Below are 21,169 nucleotides of genomic sequence, written 5' to 3' on the forward strand. Positions count from 1 at the left end.
AAATCCAGAGGGCAGTTCAGCATTACCGCAAGTTATCTACTTCCATGGCCAATTAGTGGAAGATGTATAAGCTAATGTGTGCTCTCAGACCTGGGCTGCATCATCTGCTCTTTACACGTGCTGCTGTATCCATATGCCTGCTCATCCGCTGCCAGTCTTACCCCTGCCAGCTTCTGTGCACTGACTAAATGGTTAGTGCAACCTCAGTGTGGAGGACACATACAGCCATCAGTCCAGAGGCCACCAAAACTGATATAGTTCCCCTTTGTAATTTAAAGCTTCCACATAAATTTAGATGAAAACATTACAGTTTGCAATACTATATAGACTAGGGACACCTGTTTTTTGCATTGGCTGTGGAAGCCATTACTTCACTGAGTGTGTCCTTTACTTCAGGCCTGGGGACTCACCAGAACAGAACAACAACAAGCAGAGATGTTTCAGGGACTGAGCAGGGCAAAAAGGATGATGGCTCCTCCTCACCTCCGCAGTACGTCTCCTTCATGGAAGGAGAATAAGTTAAAAAGAAAATAGAGCTAAGAGGCACAGAGGAGCAACAGAGCAAGGGAAAGAGCAAATAATGATGAACAAGTAGGAAACTGGTGGAAATGGCTCTGGAACCACAGAAAGGCTCTTGTGCAATTGCCTGTGCTGAAACTGTATATGTGGGCAATGCTGCTTCTCACTGAGCTCCTCATCAGGTTTCATATAAGGCCAGGGGCCCAGCTACACCTTCCTTTTCAGCAACCAGTGCTCGTCATTTTGTCAAGGTATTTTGTAGGATTTGTGCCCTAGTTTGTTATGTCTCCAAGCACTCTCACCACCATCAGGACATACCAAATAGCTAAGCCGATGAAGCTCACAGCAGGCGAGCTGAACATATGTGTACTTCCAGAAACACCCACGGGCTTCTGAAATGCTGGCAGCCAGCGTCCATCTATGAATCATGGGGTCGGGTGTCCTTGTCACACGCAGCCAGAAACCCACTGAGCCAAGCTTTGGTGCAAAGGGAGCAGATGCGGTCACTGCTGAGCCTACAGCCTCCGGTAGGGGAAGGGAGCTGGAGCATGGCAGGTTGAGAGGAAGGGGGAGCACAGGCACAGGAGTGCAGGGGAGGTAGCAAATGCAGCTCTGGCTCAAAAATGAGAGAGAAAGGCTGCTTTGAAGAGGACTTGGGGTCAGTGGAGAGTTGTGAGGTAAAATGCGATAATTTGTAGGGTTTTATGCATGATTAGACCATGTTGGGGAAAAGGAAAAACACTCTATTTCCTTCTTTCTTGCAGATAAATTTTACGAGATGCCCCATATTGAAAGTTGTGATATAACCCATAATTTATCAGCTGAAATTGTCTCTGCAGATGCACTCATAACCTTTCCCTTGTGTGCTCCTCATCTATCAGAAGCATTTAAGCCATGATGCAGCCGTCTGGCAGAACATGGGACCTCCAGATATTTCTCCCTGCCCCTAAGGGCCCGGCTTTTATCCTTCCCAATCTCTGCCACCTTACCCACCCTGCAGAACCCCCCTGGGCTGCCGATGGGTGGGAAAGTCTCACACCACGAGAAGTGCCGGGCTGCCCTGCCCTGCCCTGCCCTCTCCACGCAGGTCCTCAATCCTGTGAATGTCGGAGAAGGCGCTGATTTCCCGGTTCCCTCTCCAAGGCACTAAATAGCAGGGCAGCCCCTAGGGGCAACACAGGCGCAGGCGGAGTAGGGGGGCAGTACCAGCACTGCCCCCCGGCGCTGCCGCCCTCTCGCGCCCGTCCCTCCCGCAGGCGCCGGGGGCCGGGCCGGGAAAGGCGGTGCTGGCAGGCGGGCCGGGCCGGGCCCGGGCCGAGCCGAGCCGAGCCGCCGGCAGCAGCGCCGGGCGGCAGGGCAGCCCGCAGCATGTCGCCGCTCCGCGTCTGCATCGTCGGCTCGGGGAACTGGTGAGTGCCGCAGCGCGGGGGACCCCGAGTCCCCCCACCTCTTCCCTGCTCTCCTCCATTCCCCACTGCTCCCTTTACTCCCATTTCTTTCCTTTTTCCCACCTCCTCGTCGTCCTCCCCCAATCCCCGCAGCGGGCGCACACCGGGACAGCCGGGCCGTACCACACCGCGGGCCGGCTCCCCTCACCACTGCTGAGTGCCTCGCAACAGGTCCGGTGCTGAGAGCGGCGGGGCTGGGGGCAGCCGGGGGTCTCCATGGTCCTGAAACCGCGGCCCCGGTGCTGACCGTGTCGTGCCTCAGCCTCCCGGGCTCTCTGAGCAGGGGCAGCCGCCCCTGGGAGATGCACCAGGCAGTGAGAGCATGAAAAACATGGGGCTCCTGCATCGCTGGGCTGTGTAAGCCATTTAAAGCCTGATGACAGGCTAGAGATTCACAGGAGGAGCAGAGCTGTGCCTCTGCGGCTGTGTGTGCTGGTGACTGGGCCCAGGTGGTTCAAATTTAAGCATTCAGTAGTGATGCTGTTAGTGTTCCTTTGAAAGAACTAGGGCACAGGCTCCATTTAAAGCCATGACTTATTGGCATCTCTTACTTGCATGCCCCTCAGCATGTCATTTTCCATCTCGGTGCAGATGCAGCCCTGTATAAGCCTTGCGTTCAGGTCCCCCATTTATCCTTATCTACATTCATAAGAATATGTTTGCTACTGCTCAGTCCCTTCTAGCCTGGACAGAAGCTCCAGAGCTCCTTGAGTCAGACCCCAGTGAAGGCAGTGCACACCGGACTTTGCATCTTACTTCTCTTACAGTTTATGTAAACTGAGTACAAACAAACAGACCAACATGTATGTGCATGCACTTGGGATCAGCAAACCCAGCCTTCAGGTAGCTCTGTGGATTGTTTTTGTACCAGGCAAGAAAGCCTCTTCAAATTTTTAAAATATGTGACAGCTAAATGGAAGCAAACGCAAAAAAAAAAATCAATAGGTGTGGGAGTAGTTGCTTGTGAACTGCTGAAAACACAGCATACCTAAGTACAGCTCTTTGCCTTCCTGCCTTGCAAAACCAGTCCGTTGCTTTCCAAGCTCCCACATGCATGCTCTTTCTGATCACAGTCTCTTTGTGCATGACATCTCTCAGACACAGCCCTTGACACGTAACTGCACAGCTAAGTCTTTGGGAACTCATCATCACGCATCTGCCTTTCTCTGGCCCTGACAGATACAGTCCTGCCCCATGACTTCTGTACAAGCTTTTTTCTGACTGCTGCATTTAGCATGTCATTCCAGGGCTTGCATCCCTGCCCTCTCTTCCTTCACCTTAACTTAACCACAGACATCCAAGCCTGTGCAGGCAGCTCATTGTCACTTCCAAGCCCATGGCTGTACCCCTGGGAGTCAGCTTTTACCTTTGGTCAGTCCATAGTGACAGCCTTCACTGTTTTCTTACTGCGTTCTCAAGCAAGCACCCCCTGCCTTTCCCAAGCTGTCCCCTTGCTGTAAGATATTCTTCAAAACCTTTTGGTTGTCTCCTTTCAGAAGCCATAATCGAGAAAGGAGGAAGTTCGCCTTTTTCACAGGTACCTACAAACTTGAAAAGGGTTATGCCATAGACATACAGAGACCCCAGCTCATTCAATACTGTGTACTTACTCATGCTGCCTGTCTGCCTGGGCCCATCTCTTGCTTCCTGTCATATACATAGCCTGTAAATCCTTGGGGAGGAGATAAGCATTGTGCTCAAATGTTCAAATCACATCTATTCATAGGCTCTGCGGCAGAACAGATTGTATTAACACAACATAGAAAAGCCATGTTTACCTTTGGCAAACATTTTTCTTTTTATGTTCCTCCTGAATATTTGGGTGACAGTTCAGATCACTGCTCTTGAGTCTTCCCTGCAGCTCAGAAAAGAGGCTGACGATGCAGCATGTTGCAATAGCTCCTGTCAGCTGCAGAAGTTCAGCAGGTCACTGGGACTTCCGAAGTCAACACTGCCGGGAGGCTCATGAGTGGTATGGTTAAACAAAGTACTGCACTGCATTTTGCAGTTGCCAGCCAGGTGCAGGAGGGTATGTGTTTACATTAACCATGGTTCAGTTACCCGTTTTTAAAAATAGAAGTATAGTTCACTGGCTGGCCTTTCAGAATCCAAAATCTCTCCCAAGCTTCTCAGATTTGCTCGGACTGCAGATTCTCTAGCAAAGCTCCAGCTTCAGCTAGGTTCTTGTCTTCAACATGGACAGATGGCCAGGCTTTTTGTGGAGGTGCGTGCAAGGAAAACAAGAGGCAGCAGTCATAAATTGAACCAGAGGAGGTTCTGACTCAATGTATGAAGAGAGGAGATAAAAACAACTCTTGGAGAATAATAAAGCATTGGGGCAGGTTGCCCAGAGAGGAGGTGGTTCTTGGAGAGTTTTCAAGACTTGATTGAATAAAGCCTTGGGTAACCCATCTGTACTCACTGTTGTTCCCACTTTGGAAACCTCTGATGGTCCCTTCCAACCTGAGCAATACTATAATTTAAAAAACTTGAGGTGGTTGCCTAAGAAAGAGACTGGAAGAAGACATGATCGTCTTCAAATATCTGAAGGAGAAAAACAATATTCCACCCTTCTAGTCTAGAAATGGGCTTAAACTGTGGTAAGAAAGACTTAGCTTAAATGTGAGGATGATCTTCCTAATGTTGAGGATAGCAAAGACCTGAGATGGGCTGGTTGGGGAAGGGAAGAGACCTGCAACCGTTGAGGTCTTTAAGACCTCCTCAGAAAAACCATTAAGAACAGCATAAGTTCCTAATATACTCTAAAGTGTTTAATGGATTAGCTGCTTTGCAAGGTCCATTAACCTTTATTCTTTACCAGACCTGAGGTATGTCTCAATCGCTTTCATATTCACCTATGTAAATAACAGGTCTTATTTGAGTTATTCTATATCAAAGCTTTCTTATTATACTGATAGAAAATCTTTTTATTTAAAATATTAAAATTTAAAAACTTTTATTTTCTTAGCAATATGTAAATCACTTCCAACACAAATTAACATAATTGGGAAAAAAGCCCTGATGGGCAGTTTTTACTTACTTAAAAAAAATTATCTAAGTGGAGTTCTCTGCTTTCTATTAGTCTTCACTAAATTGAGTTTTGGAGAAAATAAAACCATGCTATACATTATCATCCTTGTTTGCATAAGCAACCCTCTTCCGCCAAGCCTGTGTAGTCTACCAAACACCACCTTCATAGGCAAAGCAATTCTTCTTCCCAAGGCTGGTGACTGAATTTTAAATGGAGTAACTAAAACAGAGCATCATGTTTTGAACTGTTTGAGGGGTTTGTGGTGACCGATCAATGCCTTTTAAGCATTAAATCCTTTCTGCCCCAAATCCTCATTCATCTAAAGAGAAACCAAAGGAAAACACTGTTATTTATGGAGCTACCTTTATGCCTGAGATACCTTCACTGATATCTTGTCACTAGGAAAACACTTGGGTGGCAACATCCAAGTGTGGTGGTAATGACAGCTCTGCTAGAAGATCAGATTTATATACTGAGAGTTGAAAGTTCCATTCAGTATTTGAGAGGTTACAGCTGCAGTGTACATCTTTCATCAGAAAATCACATGAACTTGGTCATAGCTAGAAAAGTTGGTTTTATGGATAGGCTTCAGTTCTCAGTTCATCACGCAGGTGCTGGAAACTCCAGCATAAGCTGGACAATGGATTTAGATCTCAGGTTTATCTGGGGAAAAAACAACCAATCAAAACCACAACAAAAGCCCAATCAAACAAAAAACCCTTAACCCTTATCCTTTAATACATATTTCTTATGCAGAGCACAATTAATCCTCAGTTCAAGCTTTGATTGTGCCCTCTGTAGATAGCAGGGTAAGAGAACAAGAAAATAAGTAATTTTATAAATGATATGAATGTATGTTATGACTGCATGTCTTTTTTAAAAAAAAAAAGCAGAACTCTTGCAATAAAATTTCACCCCTACAACATTTCCCTAAATGTTTTAAAGGACTAAAACCAATCATCCCTTAAAAACCAAAACCAACACCAAACCCCAAACCAAACAAACAAAAAAAACCCCCACCAAAGCCAAAACCAGCTAATCAAACAAACAAAAAAGCATTATGGCAGCTCAGGATATAGCATGTAGTCAACACTCAGCAAAGTGAAACATGATCTCAGTAGTATTTCTTTATCGTTAAAGATTAAGATGAAGCCCTTACTCTTTTATTGCTTATTGAGCAATTCACCCTTGTGCAAACCTGTTATATCAAAAATGTGGTTGAGCCAAGGAGAGCCAGTTACAACGTGGTTTCCCTTTGAACTGTTGGCAGCACAGACCTACCTGGACTTCGTCTTGGATATGCTGGAGACCTTTACCGGTCCCAGAAAACATATCACAGCTAAATCCTGCTCATACTGCTCATTGCAGGTGCGTTATAAGTGGCTCAAAGGACAAGAGCATTGCAACTGGAGCTCCTCCTTCAGTCATGGCAGTAAAATGGCCAACACTCAAAAGATTAAAGTAGCATTAAAATGGAAAGAGGGAACAGAGGAGTAAAAGTAATCAGCCCTCCTCCCCATATAATTTAAAGATCATTAAACAGCACTGCCAATATTTTCTGTGGGGTTTTTAATTCTCTCTTGCGAAGAAAATAAGTGAATGTTTGCAATGCTACACTGGTGATGGGGAAATAAAATTAGTGTCTGCACTGAGATTAAAAAATGCTCAGCCTGCCTGAAGAAGAGTAAACTGGATGGTTAAAATATCCTCAGGCTGCAACTATTACAGACCCTGTTATGGCAATAAATAGAACAATAAATAAAGAGAAACCATCAGGCTGAAGACTTTATTTTTATTTTTAAGAAAAGAACAATTTCTGAGGATTTGGCTCTTATAAAAACTCCTAATTGCAACTGTTTTGTTATTGGTAGGAAAGTGGGATGCACCTATTTTAGATGAGATGTACAAAGACTGTCATGGCTGATTGCTCAGCAGTGCTTTACCACCTGGGTTGTTCCACATTTGTTCATCTTCAGAAAAAAGAAAATAAATAATTAGCCAAGGATCAAGCGAGATTTTAATTGCAGGCACTGTATTTTCATTGCTGTTGATGGTACGTCATACTTCAACTCTATAATCTTTGATAGGACTTCAGATCCCTTGGTTACAGTTTTGTTTTTTCTATTTCTACTTTCTGTGGTTTTAAACTGAGGGGGTTTTGATGGAGGGTAGTAGATAAAGCCTTCTGATAAATGTAGCAAGCACCTGAACTGCTCTATAGCACAGGCTTTTTTTTATGAGTTCTTACGTTTAAAGAATTTCTGTTTCCAATTCACAATAAAACTTTTTGTTTTCTGTTAATTGTTGTTTTTTTTTTTTTTCTTTTTAAAGGGGATCAGCCATAGCAAGAATCATTGGCCAAAATGTCCAGAAGTCCAACAGATTTGATCCTACTGTCAAGATATGGGTATTTGAAGAGATCATCAATGAAAGAAAACTCACAGAAATCATCAACCAGGAACATGAAAATGTTAAATACCTGCCTGGATACAAGATACCCCAAAATGTGGTAAGTTGAAAATAAAAGCAAACCACTGAAATACTTTTATTTTGTAAGGGAGACAACATCTGGCAAAAATAAGGAAGTAATTCACTGCTTCACTCTGGTTTGCCACCTAACTCACTGGAATATAATTCACTTTTGTGACTTCTTGTCTCGTGTGTCACATGTAACTTCAAACAGCCAACTGTCAGGTGCTGGTAACGCACCATCCTCCTCTCTGGCAGAAATCAACAGAACTCTATGGATGGCAGGCAGAGATCTGTCTGCACAGAGCTATTTCAAACCCGCAGCATATCCTGGGAAAAAAAGGGAAAGCTACTGCTCTCCCTTCTAAAAAAGGAATCAACAGCACAGCTAACAGCTGTGGCTTACAAGGGGCTGAATAATGAGCTATTGGCTCAGGGGTAATTTCAGACTAGCAAGACACTGCTATAATTAATAATGCTGTAAATTCCACCAAAAATAATAAGGTATTTAATTTTCATGAACATTTAAAACACCGAGTTATGCAATTCTAATTAATCTAATTAAATTAATCAGCTTAGATGATTTACTGCTACTGAAGCAAGCAAGGTGAGGGGTTTTGCCTGTTTGGGATTTTGCCAAACACCCCTGTTTTGTGAATTAAAGAAAGTAGCACCACATTTCTGGAACAGTTGCAGTGGTAAAAGGAAGTTTAGACACTGCACGTGGTGGCTCTCCTTGCTTTGAGAGTGGTTATATTTAGTACTGCATTTAGTGCTGCGATTGCATATTTGCACTCCTATGGTTTGAACTTGGCACAGTTCTCCTGGGGTACAATTGACTTATCACTTAGTTTTACAACCTTCTAGCAGGTCAACAGGCTTGTCATCACCACTTGAGACCAGCCTCATCCTCTCTACAGCAAAGTCTGAGCCTTCACCAGCAGTAAAGCCTGGAGGGACCCTCACATCTTAATCTTTTACTGAGGGAAAAAACAACCAAACCCAACTAATTTTTTCCTTGCATTGCTCTACAGCATTTTGGAGAGAGGAGCACAGCCTGTACAGCACTACCAGCCTTTACCCCACTCCCACTTTGCTGTTACCCTGGAGAAGCAGCCTTGCTGGCAGCAGTTCTGCTTCTCCCACTAGGAATCTTCTTGCTCTAAGGCTGTGTGCTCCAAGGCTGCTCCCAAGAGTGATGTTTTCCCTAGCTGTAAACTGCTTGTGATAGCAGGCTCAAAATCACCTGCCATTGCCTTTGCAGCCTGGCTTAAATTGTTGTTCTGAGTAATGCTAACATTAGGAGGAAGATACAGCTTTCTAGTTATTAAGCATGTTGTATAGGGTTTTGTAACTATTGGTCAATGTTAGTATATATTTAACACAAAGACACATAACGCCCAAAGATTATGCTAATCTCTGCTTTTTATATAGTTTATTCCTGACTAAATCTCAGCTGGTGACGTGTGGAAACTAAAGACTGCCAGAAGAGGCTCTGTCTCACCATCCCAGTTTATCCCTGTGCTCCTGGTACTACCATTCATTCCAAAAGAACCATATAGGGTTGCTCAGGAACTGCCTGAAGGAGCTGAACCAGAAAAGGGTCTTCCCAGGGTGTTGCAAGTTTAGAAATTATAGTGTCTTCCCCAGATTATCCACACAGGGCTGGGATAAATTCTAAAAAAAAAAAAAAAATTAAAAATCCAAACCTAAAATAGTCTGCTTTGGATATTTCAGAAGAGATCTGTAACTGCTCAAATGAAGAGCTAGCAGCTGTTAAAATTAAGGCCATTTTTGCAACACATCTGCAAAGGCTTCAGCACATTGTTATCTTGTGAGGTATGAGGATTCCTACCTGGGCTCATTTTGGTTGTCACTCTTGTCCCAGGTGGCTGTACCAGACGTGGTTGAAGCAACAAGTTGGGCAGATATTTTAGTGTTTGTTCTGCCACACCAATTCATTGGACGAATCTGCGAGCAGGTTGCGGACCACATAAAGCCTGGGACATTTGGGATTTCCCTGATCAAGGTAAGTTGTCATCTCCACAAGACTCCATCTGTATGGAGTAAATAAATAGCTTCAACTTAAGGAGAAGAGCTCCAGCCCTCAGCTGTATGCTCTGCATAAAAACAAGCATTTCTTTCTGCAAGAGTTAAAACTTACCCAGCCTCTGCCAACCCTTCTGCTGCCCATGAGAGGAAAGGATGAGGCAGCCTAGCCAGGCTAAGAGTATCTGTCTTTGCCAGCCATCTTTAGCCTGGATAAATTCCCACTTGGACCAGCATGGAGGTGAAAATGGACAGAGAGAGGACTGCACAAGCTGGTGCTGCTGCCAATAAAAATACTCAGCCTCAATTAACTCTTAACTGGAAAGAGCGCTGGGTCAAAGTGCCTCTTCCAAGTACATGCTAAAGTTGTTCTTGGCAGCATTAAAATGGTACAATAGCAACTAATGATGTTGCAGAACTGAGACCATTTCAATCTGGCATGAACTGAGGAATCTCTTTTTAAGGTTAGAGGTACCAGATTATGAGAATCTTAAAAGGAATTAATATTTTAAGAGAATCTCAAACTAAAAGCCAGAGGCAAAGCATAGGAATACAGTCTACCTCTTCTTCTTTTGATTGCATTATAGAAAATATACAATTTAAAATTGTCATGAAAGAAATGTAATTCAGGTTTTCAGACTGCAATACCAGCTCTTTCCCTCCCCACTTTGTTCCCCTATAGAAATTATCTCACAAGAAGCAGTACACAGAGAAGAGGAGGTGGGGAAGGAAGGAAATGCCTGCAAATTTACTTATTTCTTTAGCTTAAAAAAACAAACCCAAACAAGACAGTTCAGTGTACTCTGTAATACCAATGAAGCACTCACATTAATACTTGGATCTTGCAAAAACTCCACTGGTTATAGGCTTAATTTAAAACTCTGGTTCTGTACTACAGAAATTAAACACAAAGGAATAATACAACATTAAAGAAAGCAGTACTGGATGTGAGGCTTCTTGCAGGGTTACCTCACTGTTGCTTTCTTTTCCCTCAACTTGCCTTGAGTTTGCTGTAATCAAAGTACAAACCGAGAACATTCGGGTCAATGACTAATGCCACTAAATACAAGACCCAGTTAAAATCAGAGAGCTGCAGGCAATAGGACACTTTCTGCTTTACCAGTGCTCCACTGCTGTCATTTTCTTATTCTAACAGTTTGGCTCTGACTATCGCCTTTTATTCAGGGGATTGATGAGGGTCCTGAAGGCCTGAAGCTCATATCTGACCTCATTCGAGAGAAACTGAAAATAGAAATCAGTGTGCTTATGGGGGCCAATATAGCCAAAGAAGTGGCTGATGAGAAGTTCTGTGAAACCACCATTGGTAAGTATTGCAAAGAGCAAATTAGAGCTGCTGGCTGCAATTCATCATCACCTGTGGCTGGGCAACAGGGATAACCTCTGGAGAAAGCAGGGGGATGTGATGGGTCCCAGGTGGTTCCCAAGAGGCACAGTATGTGTTGAGCTCATTCAATGAGGCAGAATTATTTCCAGGGAGTTTGGTGCTGGCAGGATCAGATCCAAACTAACAGCAAGTTTCAGTGCTGAGAGCTAATTTAATCCATTAAAAAATTACAGCTTAATCCTGTTTTTTGTAGGAGTTGGCAAGAGCCACCTTTTGTGTCTGTACAGCTCAACACTGAGTACATCAGCAGTTGATACACTATACAGTCTAGACAGAGAAGTGTAATCAGAAGCTTATATGTGCTCATGCTCCCTGAAGTGTGTTTCTCCATCTTCAAAATTTCTTTGTTTTCAAAAAAAACAAACAAACACCAAACCAAACCCCCAGTAACATTCTGTTCCTCCCTCCCATTCCGACTGCTTGCCAAGACAGCCTCAGATCCTCCCAACACTGGGTCTGACCTGATTTGGAAAGTTTATACAGTAGTTTTTAAAACCCATTGATTTTTAAAGTCAGTCAAAATTAAAGTTACATAGCTCCATAGCTAGGAAAGGAATATAAAAGCAATACTGCTCCTTTGCTTGCGAATTTTACAGTGATAGTGAAAACCGTACCAGCTGGGCATTTGTTGTGGGCAGAGCAACTGGTGTAAAGAGGACTAGCCATGATTAGGGGAGTTGAGCAATATTTATTTATCCTACACCTGGGTCAAAGCAATCCCAGGCACAGCTACAGGTCAGGCAGAGAAGAGATTCAGAGCAGCCCTGTGAGAAAGGACTTGGGGGTGTTGCTAGATGAGAAACTAAACACGAGCCGGCTTCAGTGTGCACTCGCAGCCCAGAAAGCCAACCGTATCCTGGGCTGCATCAAAAGGAGTGTGACCAGCAGGTCAAAGGAGGTGATCCTGCCCCTCTACTCTGCTCTCGTGAGACCTCACCTGGAGTATTGTGTGCAGTTCTGGTGTCCTCAACATAAAAAGGACATGGAACTGTTGGAACAAGTCCAGAGGAGGGCCATGAGGATGATCAGGGGACTGGAGCACCTCCCGTATGAAGACAGGCTGAGGAAGTTGGGGCTGTTCAGCTTGGAGAAGAGAAGGCTGCGTGGAGACCTCATAGCAGCCTTCCAGTATCTGAAGGGGGCCTACAAGGATGCTGGGAAGGGACTCTTCATTAGGGACTGCAGTGATAGGACAAGGCGTAACAGGTTCAAACTTACACAGGGGAAGTTTAGATTGGCTATAAGGAGGAAATTCTTTCCTGTAAGGGTGGTGAGGCACTGGAATGGGTTGCCAAGGAACTTGTGAATGCTCCATCATTCAATGCGGTGTTCAAGGCCAGGTTGGACAGAGCCTTGGGTGACCTGGCTTAGTGTGAGGTGTCCCTGCCCATGTCAGGGGGTTGGAACTAGATGATCTTAAGGTCCTTTCCAACCCTAACTATTCTATGATTCTAGGATTCTATTTCCTTGGGCAGAATTTAACTTCTGCTGGCCCAGTTTGAAGCCATGCTGTGATGATGATTGTGCAGAGCTTTGCCCCTTGTTTTTGTCCTCATGGTAAGCCACATAGCCTAGAAACAGCCACCTCAAAGTGACTGGGTATCCCCCAGCATCAATTATTGTGAAGAGTGAAACGCAAACCCCAAATTTCCTGTGAGATGGGGCAGAAACCTCACAGCTGCCAGAGTGTGATGCCCCAGGCTAGTAAAACTAGCCCTGCTGAGCATGCCCCAAAGGAAACTGAGCTACTTGCATAAAAATTAAGTGAAACTCCATTCATAAATCTTTGCCCAGATGGCTGTGGGCTGTCTGGATAAAGTCAGAGCTCAGCCCCTTTACTGCTGAGGGCTCTCTTTCAACACCTAGGGTGAGCACTGTAATGACATTACACATGACCTCCACAGAATTGGCTACCAAAATGTTACAGCAGTGCCAACATGCAACTTCATTATCTGTGGATCTCCCTGTAACTGGGAGCATTAATCATTTGCACCCCATAATAATATTTAGCAATTACACCTGCTTACATTTTTAAAGCAGAAATTATATTGTTGTGCTATACAAAGTGATTTGTAAATATCATCTTTTGCAAGGTTTGTAGTTATACAAGATTTCTCAGGCAGAAACTTGTGTTGGGGGCTATCTTGAAACTCTTTAAAGTGTTGTTAAGCGATGCTTGGTCAATGCCGTGTGACTTGCGTACATTTAACACTGGCTCCCAGCAGCCACGAGCTGCTGTCACACAAATGTCTTGTTTAGTAACACCCAGTTACTGGGACAACAAACCTAAAGAGATCCCTGGGACCTTATTTCGGATTTCAGTTAATTGTGCGGACTCTGAAACACTGCAAACTCACTGTCACCTTACTTCCCACAGGCTGCAAAAACGAAAAACATGGGGAAATCTTTAAAGAATTAATGCAGACCCCCAATTTCAGGATTACCGTGGTGCTTGACTCTGATACAGTGGAGATCTGTGGAGCCTTAAAAGTGAGTGATTTCAACACAAAATATTCTTACTAGGGCCAAATTCTGCCCCCACCTGAATCTTCTGTAAGGCACAGGGTCTAATATGAGGTACCGCTGTTTGACTGAGTGAGCACAGATGTGTAGTTCATGTGCTAGTTTTCCAACCTGTAAAGAAGGGAAAATTTACTTAAAAATATAACTGCTGGCAAAGTATTTCCAAATAGTTGTATTTTTACTTTTATTTTATCAGAGGCACCTCTGCTGCTGAGGGCAGAATTTAGTCCATGTATTTTCTTGTCTGCACACTGTAAGCACATGAAATAGATTCTTACTACCTATAGTAACTCCTACTAATAACTTATTTCCATGGTTCAAGTAGTAACTTGCTAGAAAGTTTGCATCAGAAGCAGTGCTCTGTGCTGGCAGCATATCTGTGTGGCATCCACCAATGCCCACCTCGAGATCCCAGGCTGCATCAGAAATGATAACAAAATCACCAAATTTGCAATGAGGCAGCACATTCAAAGTTTGATTTTAAATGTGCTGAAAGTGACTCCAGCTTGTGATCCTTTGTACTTTTTTATACATTCAATGATTTGTACTTCAGTAATTCACCTTTCCTCAGAGAAGTGGGGGAGGTTAGGAAACAATTGGTCCTGTTTAACCTTACGTACAAAAAGAAAATTTTCTTTAAATAAAAACTCAAATATCCCCTGATTTTGCTTTTGGCCACAGACTGGAACCAGGGGCAGGCATAGAGGTGAGAGGGGTTGTTTCTGCTTTGTGGGAAATCTTTGTTCTTCTTGAAAACATTGCTTTGGCATTGCCTTTGCTAAAGATAAAAAGTCGTCACTGGGGCACATGCATGTCTGGTGCAAACACTTCAAACACTTCAATGGCAGTACAAGGTGACATATTACTCATACACAGTGAACTTCATTTATTTAAGGACTTATTTAGGGCTGGGAATTGGAAGGTGGAAAGGGGGTGTGCAGGACAATGGTAAGGAATTGGGAAGATGTTTAGGATCCCAAAAGATTTGTTTAGAGCTGTAGAAAAGGGCAATTCTACTGACTGTTTTTACATGTGAAACCCAGATTTGATCTCCTGCAGCATCTGTACATAGAACCCATGCCTGTCTAAGTTAGAGACCCACAGACAAAACCTAGAAAGGCATGACTCCATGTGGGATATTTAAACTAATTAAAACAGAAAGGTCAGTGCAGCCCAACTTGGAAGTAGCAGAAAATCAAAACATTAATTGCATACACACTACGTGATTGCAGCATATTAAACAAGATGCTTTGAATTTTGCCCCTGAGAATAAAGGCAGATACTTCCAAGAAATCCTCTAGTATTCCAGCTACTTTTATTCAACAGTAACTGGCTGTCTACCTTCTTCATAAGATAAGCTCACGGCCATTGGAAATTGCAGACAGATTTGTGGGATTTTCTTAAAGCTCAGTGCATGCTGATACACTGCACATCTTGTCTGACTATTTTATTTCCTTTTCTCCTCTGTATTTCACAATGAACTGGTTGTAGAACATCGTAGCAGTGGGAGCTGGGTTCTGCGATGGACTGGGTTTTGGTGATAATACAAAGGCAGCAGTGATACGCTTGGGCCTTATGGAAATGGTGGCCTTTGCCAAGATGTTCTGCAGGGGACCAGTAGCAATAGCCACTTTTCTGGAAAGCTGCGGGGTTGCTGATCTAATCACTACCTGCTACGGGGGACGCAACAGAAGAGTAGCAGAAGCCTTTGCTCGCACAGGAAAAGTAAGGAAGATTTTGACATACTTTACACTAATACATGAAGAAATCCCTCTGTGTTTTACGAAGGCATCATTGGCCATTTACCTTCTCAATAGCTGCTGGTATTGCAGCAGTGTCCCCTGTGATCCAAGTAACTGGTCTGCTCTCTTCTAGTCCATTCAGGAGCTGGAAAATGAGATGCTGAACGGACAAAAGCTGCAAGGTCCTCAGACCTCAGCTGAGGTCTACAAGATTCTGAAACAGAAAAATATGCTCGATAAGTAAGTGCTTTGATTTAAAAACCCCAACTGAATCAACAACAAATTATGAGTGATTCCCAACCTCCTTAATAGTACTGCTTAACAGTACTTCTGTTTAATTACCTTGCTCATTTCTGCAACAACTGCTGTCTACATCTTGGGCCACCATTAGAGCTCCTCATTGCCATGGTCAGTAGAATGGGGTGAAGGCTAAACAGCATTAAAAGAAACAAGCCACACACGTACAGGGAAAAAAGAAATAATAATCCAAAGGAGCTACCCAGACATCCCCATTCCCCTAGACAAGGCTGAAGACCGTAGGAGTCAGCTTGCAAACATGATCTATGGGTCAAAGGTTTTCTTGCTCTTAGTATATCAGCATTACAGCTTGCGGCAATACTGCTCTCAGTGCAAACATTAATGAGGTTCTCTCAGTATAAAATTTGGGAGCATAGTCCTAAATAAAACTTTTTACATGCATTGAGTAGGTAATATGTGCTGCTATCGGTGCTTTAGTGCCACAAATAAGGCTGAGATTAAAAAGTACCTCTAATTCTTTGGGATTATGAAAGATTACTTGTAATTTTAAACCTTTGTCTCAGTTTATGTAATGGAAAAGCTAAACTTCCTTCCATCCCATTCCCTCTCATACATGAGCAGTACTGAGGGGCCAAATGCCACTAAAGGATACTTAAAATCCCTCCAATTATTAGAATTATAACAGATACAGAAAATCAAAGTGGCATTATTTTTCAAAAATGAGAAAATAAAAGCTCCTTTTGACAGGATGTGAACTTTAAATCAAACTTGATCTAGTAAGTATCCTATAATTGCACTTAGTTACATATATGGCTCCAAGTCATGCAGCGGGCTCATATTTTACCACATAATGACTAAGACAGCTTGGAAAAGGGAAAGAACCTTTTAGCCAGGAAAATAAAATTGTTAGACATTTTCATTCTTTTTAGTCTTTTAGACCTGAATAATGAATGCAAATAATACCTGCATTCTGTACACAGGAGGAAAAAGAGGATATGCAATTCAAGGTTTTTTTTTTATAAAAAATACTGGATAAGCATTTTGTCTCTAAAACAGCTCTTTCTGCTGTCACCCTCCAAAAATTGCCCCTAGTTCCTCTTAGTTGCCCTGTAGAGTCTTCCAGTAAAGGCACCTCTGAGTTAAAATTACATTGTAAAGAGAGAGAAAAAAGAGAGTGGGTTATTTTTCCTTCCCATTATAAACTGAACAGAAATATTTATATATATCAACTTTTAAAACTATTTTCATTGCTATGCACTCCTTTTAGGTTTCCATTATTTACAACCATCTATAAGATCTGCTATGAGGGTCTACCAATTCAGGATTTCATCGCGTGCCTGCAGAACCACCCAGAGCACCTTTAGAGATCCCCTCTCCTCACCTGGTTGCAGTCTCATCTTCCCAGGACTTCTGTCAACTCCACAGCAAATAAAGTAGAGGAACAGGCTGTGTGGCAGTGCTTGCTGTAAAAGCAACAAAGAATGTATTTACATATTCTCATTCTGGGGGGAAAAATTGCCTTTAAGTTTAATGCTATACCCAGCAGGAAATGAATGTAAAATTTAACAGTATTTGAGTTACTAATGTGGCCTTTCCTACACTTACCTTCTTGTCAATTGAAAACAGTTTCCATTGTAAGGAACTCAGTCCAGCTCATGTGAAGCTCGACATTTTGCCTACTAATATTTCTTACAGAACAGCACAAGATGATACAGAAAAACTGAAGGACTCATCCAAACAGACAAGCTATAGTACAAAACAAAAGGTGTGACAGCAGCAAAACGCAATCACACGGGCAAATGTTGAGTTTCCGTAATTCCCCTCAAGCACAAATAACATTTTATACTTTGTGTCATACATTCCTTCCTGGATTTCATTTCCCAGTGTAGGCTTTTTTTTGAAAAAATGGGCATCGTCACTGTGCTCAGACACACATGAATGTTCAGCTGATGTAGATATAAAACAGCTTTAGGGGCAGGTCAAAGGAGAGAAGAGGGTTTTCTTGCAGGGGAATGTTTGCTTCAAATTCAGGAGACTAAGAAACCTCAGCAGTAGCCTAACCTTTGTTAAACTTACTGTACTCCATTGAAATGCAGATAAAACAGTGGGAATAACCAAATACATTTGTGTTAGGGTCAGGATTTCTCAGCAAGTCATTGTCATAAATCGGTAGAAGCTGAGAGGGAAGAAGTGGAGGTTGACCGGGAGGGTGTATGCGCAGCTCAGCCTGCAGCTTGTGCAGTGCTGCTGTTCTGAGGACACAACCAGTAACAGTGAAAACCCCCCTGTGATACTTGACTTTTTATACATGCATGAAAATGACCGCTGCAGACGCACAGAAATGCTGTAAAACTTGCATCTGACGCTGGGTTGCATTTTAACTCTGCTGGGAAGAGCCACTGGGCTGATACCGGCACAGCTTCCCACGTTGTCCCAGGCTGCAGAATAATGCCTGACCCTGCTGTAGCTTAAGCACCGCATCTCACAGCTGGGGAGAGGGGATCTCTCTCCCCTCCTGAATTTTAAACACAAACTGGTTCATAGAGCAGGGGTGTTGTTTTGCTACCGCTGGCGCTAATTTTAGAACATATTAAATATTTTTAAACCTCATAGCTGCACTTGGGTAACTTTACATACCTGGTGTTTTTCACAGTTAAAACCATCTATAGAATGAACAGTGCACATTTTATAAGCTTTGATACCCTTTTGAAAGAGTCCTATTTTGAGACAAGGTAAACAAAAAGGAAGAGTAACCTACTTACGCTTCGCTTTATCCGATTTTCCAGAACAGCAGAAAGGAAGGCAAGTGGGGTTTTTTAATCTCTCTATGTATTTGCTGACATATTGCTTAGGGGAAAGAGAAAAAGCAAAAAAAAAAAGCTAGATTATAAAATCATCTTTACTCTGCATTTTAGAGGAGTGTTGTTATCTCTTTCATGTTTATCAGAGTAATATATATAAATGTACTGTAATTATAAATCTATTGTAAGAAGCTCAGTCTGCCAGCTAGGTCGGGTACCAGAAACTGCAGCGGCATTGATCCCTGCTGCAGAGCAGTGAAGGCAGCTCTGCGTCCGGTCGCAGCCACTGCAGGCAACACCACCATTCCTTCTGCTGAAGTGGGAACCATAGCCAAGTTCTTTATACAAAACTGGGAATGATGATCTCTCATTCCAAGTTGATAAAGACTTGAATATTACGTAATGTTTAAGCATCAAATACGCATAAATGGGATAGAGAATTCAGGAACCTCCCCTCTTCGCCTGCAGGCTGAACTTCTGATAAGTCATGTATGAGCTAATAACAACACAGAACATTTCAAATTCAAAGTGTATCAAATAACGATTTAATAAAGTGGTAATTATGCAGACTTAATGTCATTTCATGTTTCAAAATTCACTCAAAAATGACTGTTGCAATAGTGGTCCTTTATTGTGTTTATTCCTGTGGTTAATAATTGTCAGCTCAAAGGAAAGCACAAGAAGAATCAATTTTCTAAAGACATTTTATTGATGAACATTTTTCCCTTCTCTTGAATTAGATACTTTTTTTAAACAGTAAAATAAGGAAATTTTTACTCCATAAATAACAAAAATTAGCCCTTATATCTCAATCCCATCAAAATCTATGTAAAATAGTTTGTTCTGTATTTACATTCTGTACTAAAATAGGAAACACATGTTCAAGGTCAGCCAGTTCTCTCACGACAGTTGTTTTATCTCCAAGGTAAGCTTCACATTAGAAAGGCAACATTTGTGTTTTGGAAGTCTGGTAGTATAAGATCACATTATTCAGCTTACAAATAGACCCAAATTCTGAAGACTGTTGCATCTTGCAGGGGAAAGACCATGACCTGCTCAGCCAGCTGAAAGTCACACCTAGGAAGTTCTCTGTAATTAACCTACATACAAAGTCATGACAGTCTCCCAAGATCTCAACTTGTTTCAAGAGCAATGGGTTTCCAGCTTTTCAGTGTGATTTTACTTGCTGTATGTTCCTCATCATAATTATTTGAAACATTAGAAAAATGTCTTCCTAAAATATGATTTGCCTCAACTTCTAATTGAGCCACTACAGATTGGAACTACGGGGTTAAAGAAAAAAGACTGCAAGACTAATTTACTTCCATGAGCAAACACGGAGTGTTTTAAAAAACTAAACTTGTGGGCATTACACACTGAACATGTTTCTGCTACAGACAAGGTAACTCCCTCATCTCTGAGCACCATCTCCAGGGCTCCTGCTGCCCCACCTGCACTGGTAAACACACAGAGGAGTGTTTGGGCTGTATTTCAGAGTTTTCACACATCAGAGATGCATTAGGATGGGCTTGCCATAATAGGGGTCAGGACACCTAAAGTAGTTGCCTGCAAGCTTTGTATTTATTCAAAGCCAATATTGACTTTTACAGGGCAAACTATGCTTAAGGCTACATAACTGATTAGTTTAAGCTACAGTTGTAGCTGTGTTCTACAGTCAGAAATGGCTTATGCTTCCTACTGTATTTACTTTGCTCTTAAAAACCTGAGATGTGTTTTTACTTCATTTTAAGATTTGGAAGTTCACAGCAGTCTACAAGCTTAAGTCAAACAGAACTGAGGTAGTCAGTTTTACTCAAATATGCTTTTTGACAGTCACCAATTCATTTTCACTTTAACTTGAACTCAACACATCTCTTGGTAGTTCCAACATATAGCTACAGCTGCTATTGCACTGACAGGACAGAACATGTTGGATTTTGCTGGCTAAAGCACCTTCCTTGCCTGACTCCCCAAAGCCACATCCAGTTCTGCAGTTCACAGCCAGTTGAATGGCTGCACATCAAAGAAGTTATGACAGATATTTCAGATTATTAAGGCAGTAATAGTTTTACTTCACTGATGCTCAGCTAAGACAGGTGAACCTGACTATAAGAGCTCTGACAGGCAGGCAGGTTTTCCCCTGTGAGTGCAACACACTATGGCCTCTTTCTTTAGAGCATGCATACAATTCAGAAGTAGGTGAGCACTGAGTTTTTGAACCATCTCCCAGTAATTCTCATGAAGAGAGAATAAAAAAAAAACCCTCAAGATAAACAACTGTGTTGAAGATAAAATATTCAATTAAATATGACAAATTTCACACTTACACAGACAGGAGACCAGCATATCAAATACCAAGCACAATAAATTAACACCAGTAAAAAAGTTTAACGAACAGTTATAAAGTTAACCAGAAAGTTCAGACAGTGCAAATATTTCACAGTAAGAAAAAATAACCAATAATTTCTTTTCAAGTATCAAAAGCATTGTTTTGTTGAGTGATACCATTTAAAGTGTATTATTGCACAACAGACAAAAAAATACAACATCAACCTCTGGGACCTAAGATGTATTCTCAAACCTTTCTGTTTTCTAGGAATCAATTGACACTGACTGCTGATTGTGCATATATTAAAATAATCAGTGTTCACTTATTAACCTCAGTGTTTCTTAATTGGAATTTGTACATATTTAAAGCATGTGATTTCTAATTTGTATTGCTTCTCAGAAACACCTACTTAAGGCTAGCCTAGGCCTTGTATAATTCAAAGCAAACTTAACCTGCAGTTAAGAAGGGGAGCTAGCCCAGTGCAAGGTATTCTCTTGACTGCGATGCCTTCAGACAGTTTTAGGTTGCAGCTTACTCACCTCAGTGGTGTTGTAAGGGTTTCTTTAAATAAAAAACCCAAACAGGATTATTTGCT

At 42.3% G+C, this 21,169-nt stretch overlaps 1 protein-coding gene across 1 annotated transcript; it reads left to right on the forward strand.

Moving 5' to 3' along the window:
- The first annotated feature begins 1,774 nt into the window (after positions 1 to 1,774).
- On the forward strand, positions 1,775 to 20,903 carry LOC130610321 (glycerol-3-phosphate dehydrogenase 1-like protein). Its single transcript, XM_057430097.1, has 8 exons — positions 1,775 to 1,928; positions 7,330 to 7,507; positions 9,356 to 9,496; positions 10,702 to 10,840; positions 13,299 to 13,411; positions 14,936 to 15,169; positions 15,320 to 15,426; positions 16,712 to 20,903. The coding sequence occupies exons 1-8, from the start codon at positions 1,888 to 1,890 to the stop codon at positions 16,806 to 16,808; spliced, it is 1,050 nt and encodes a 349-aa protein (XP_057286080.1). The 5' UTR covers positions 1,775 to 1,887; the 3' UTR covers positions 16,809 to 20,903.
- Positions 20,904 to 21,169: the final 266 nt, after the last annotated feature.

This window comes from Pezoporus wallicus, unplaced genomic scaffold (assembly GCF_028554395.1).
Source record: "Pezoporus wallicus isolate ANWC-B61680 ecotype Strahan unplaced genomic scaffold, APGP_CSIRO_Pwel_v1 contig_5261, whole genome shotgun sequence".
NCBI classification, from domain to species: domain Eukaryota; kingdom Metazoa; phylum Chordata; class Aves; order Psittaciformes; family Psittacidae; genus Pezoporus; species Pezoporus wallicus.

Coding starts and splice junctions, on each gene's coding strand:
- LOC130610321 (XM_057430097.1), top strand. CDS start 1,888: ATGTCGCCGCTCCGCGTCTGCATCGTCGGCTCGGGGAACTG. Junction 9,497..10,701: donor TTGGGATTTCCCTGATCAAG/GTAAGTTGTCAT, acceptor CCTTTTATTCAG/GGGATTGATGAGGGTCCTGA. Junction 13,412..14,935: donor AGATCTGTGGAGCCTTAAAA/GTGAGTGATTTC, acceptor AACTGGTTGTAG/AACATCGTAGCAGTGGGAGC.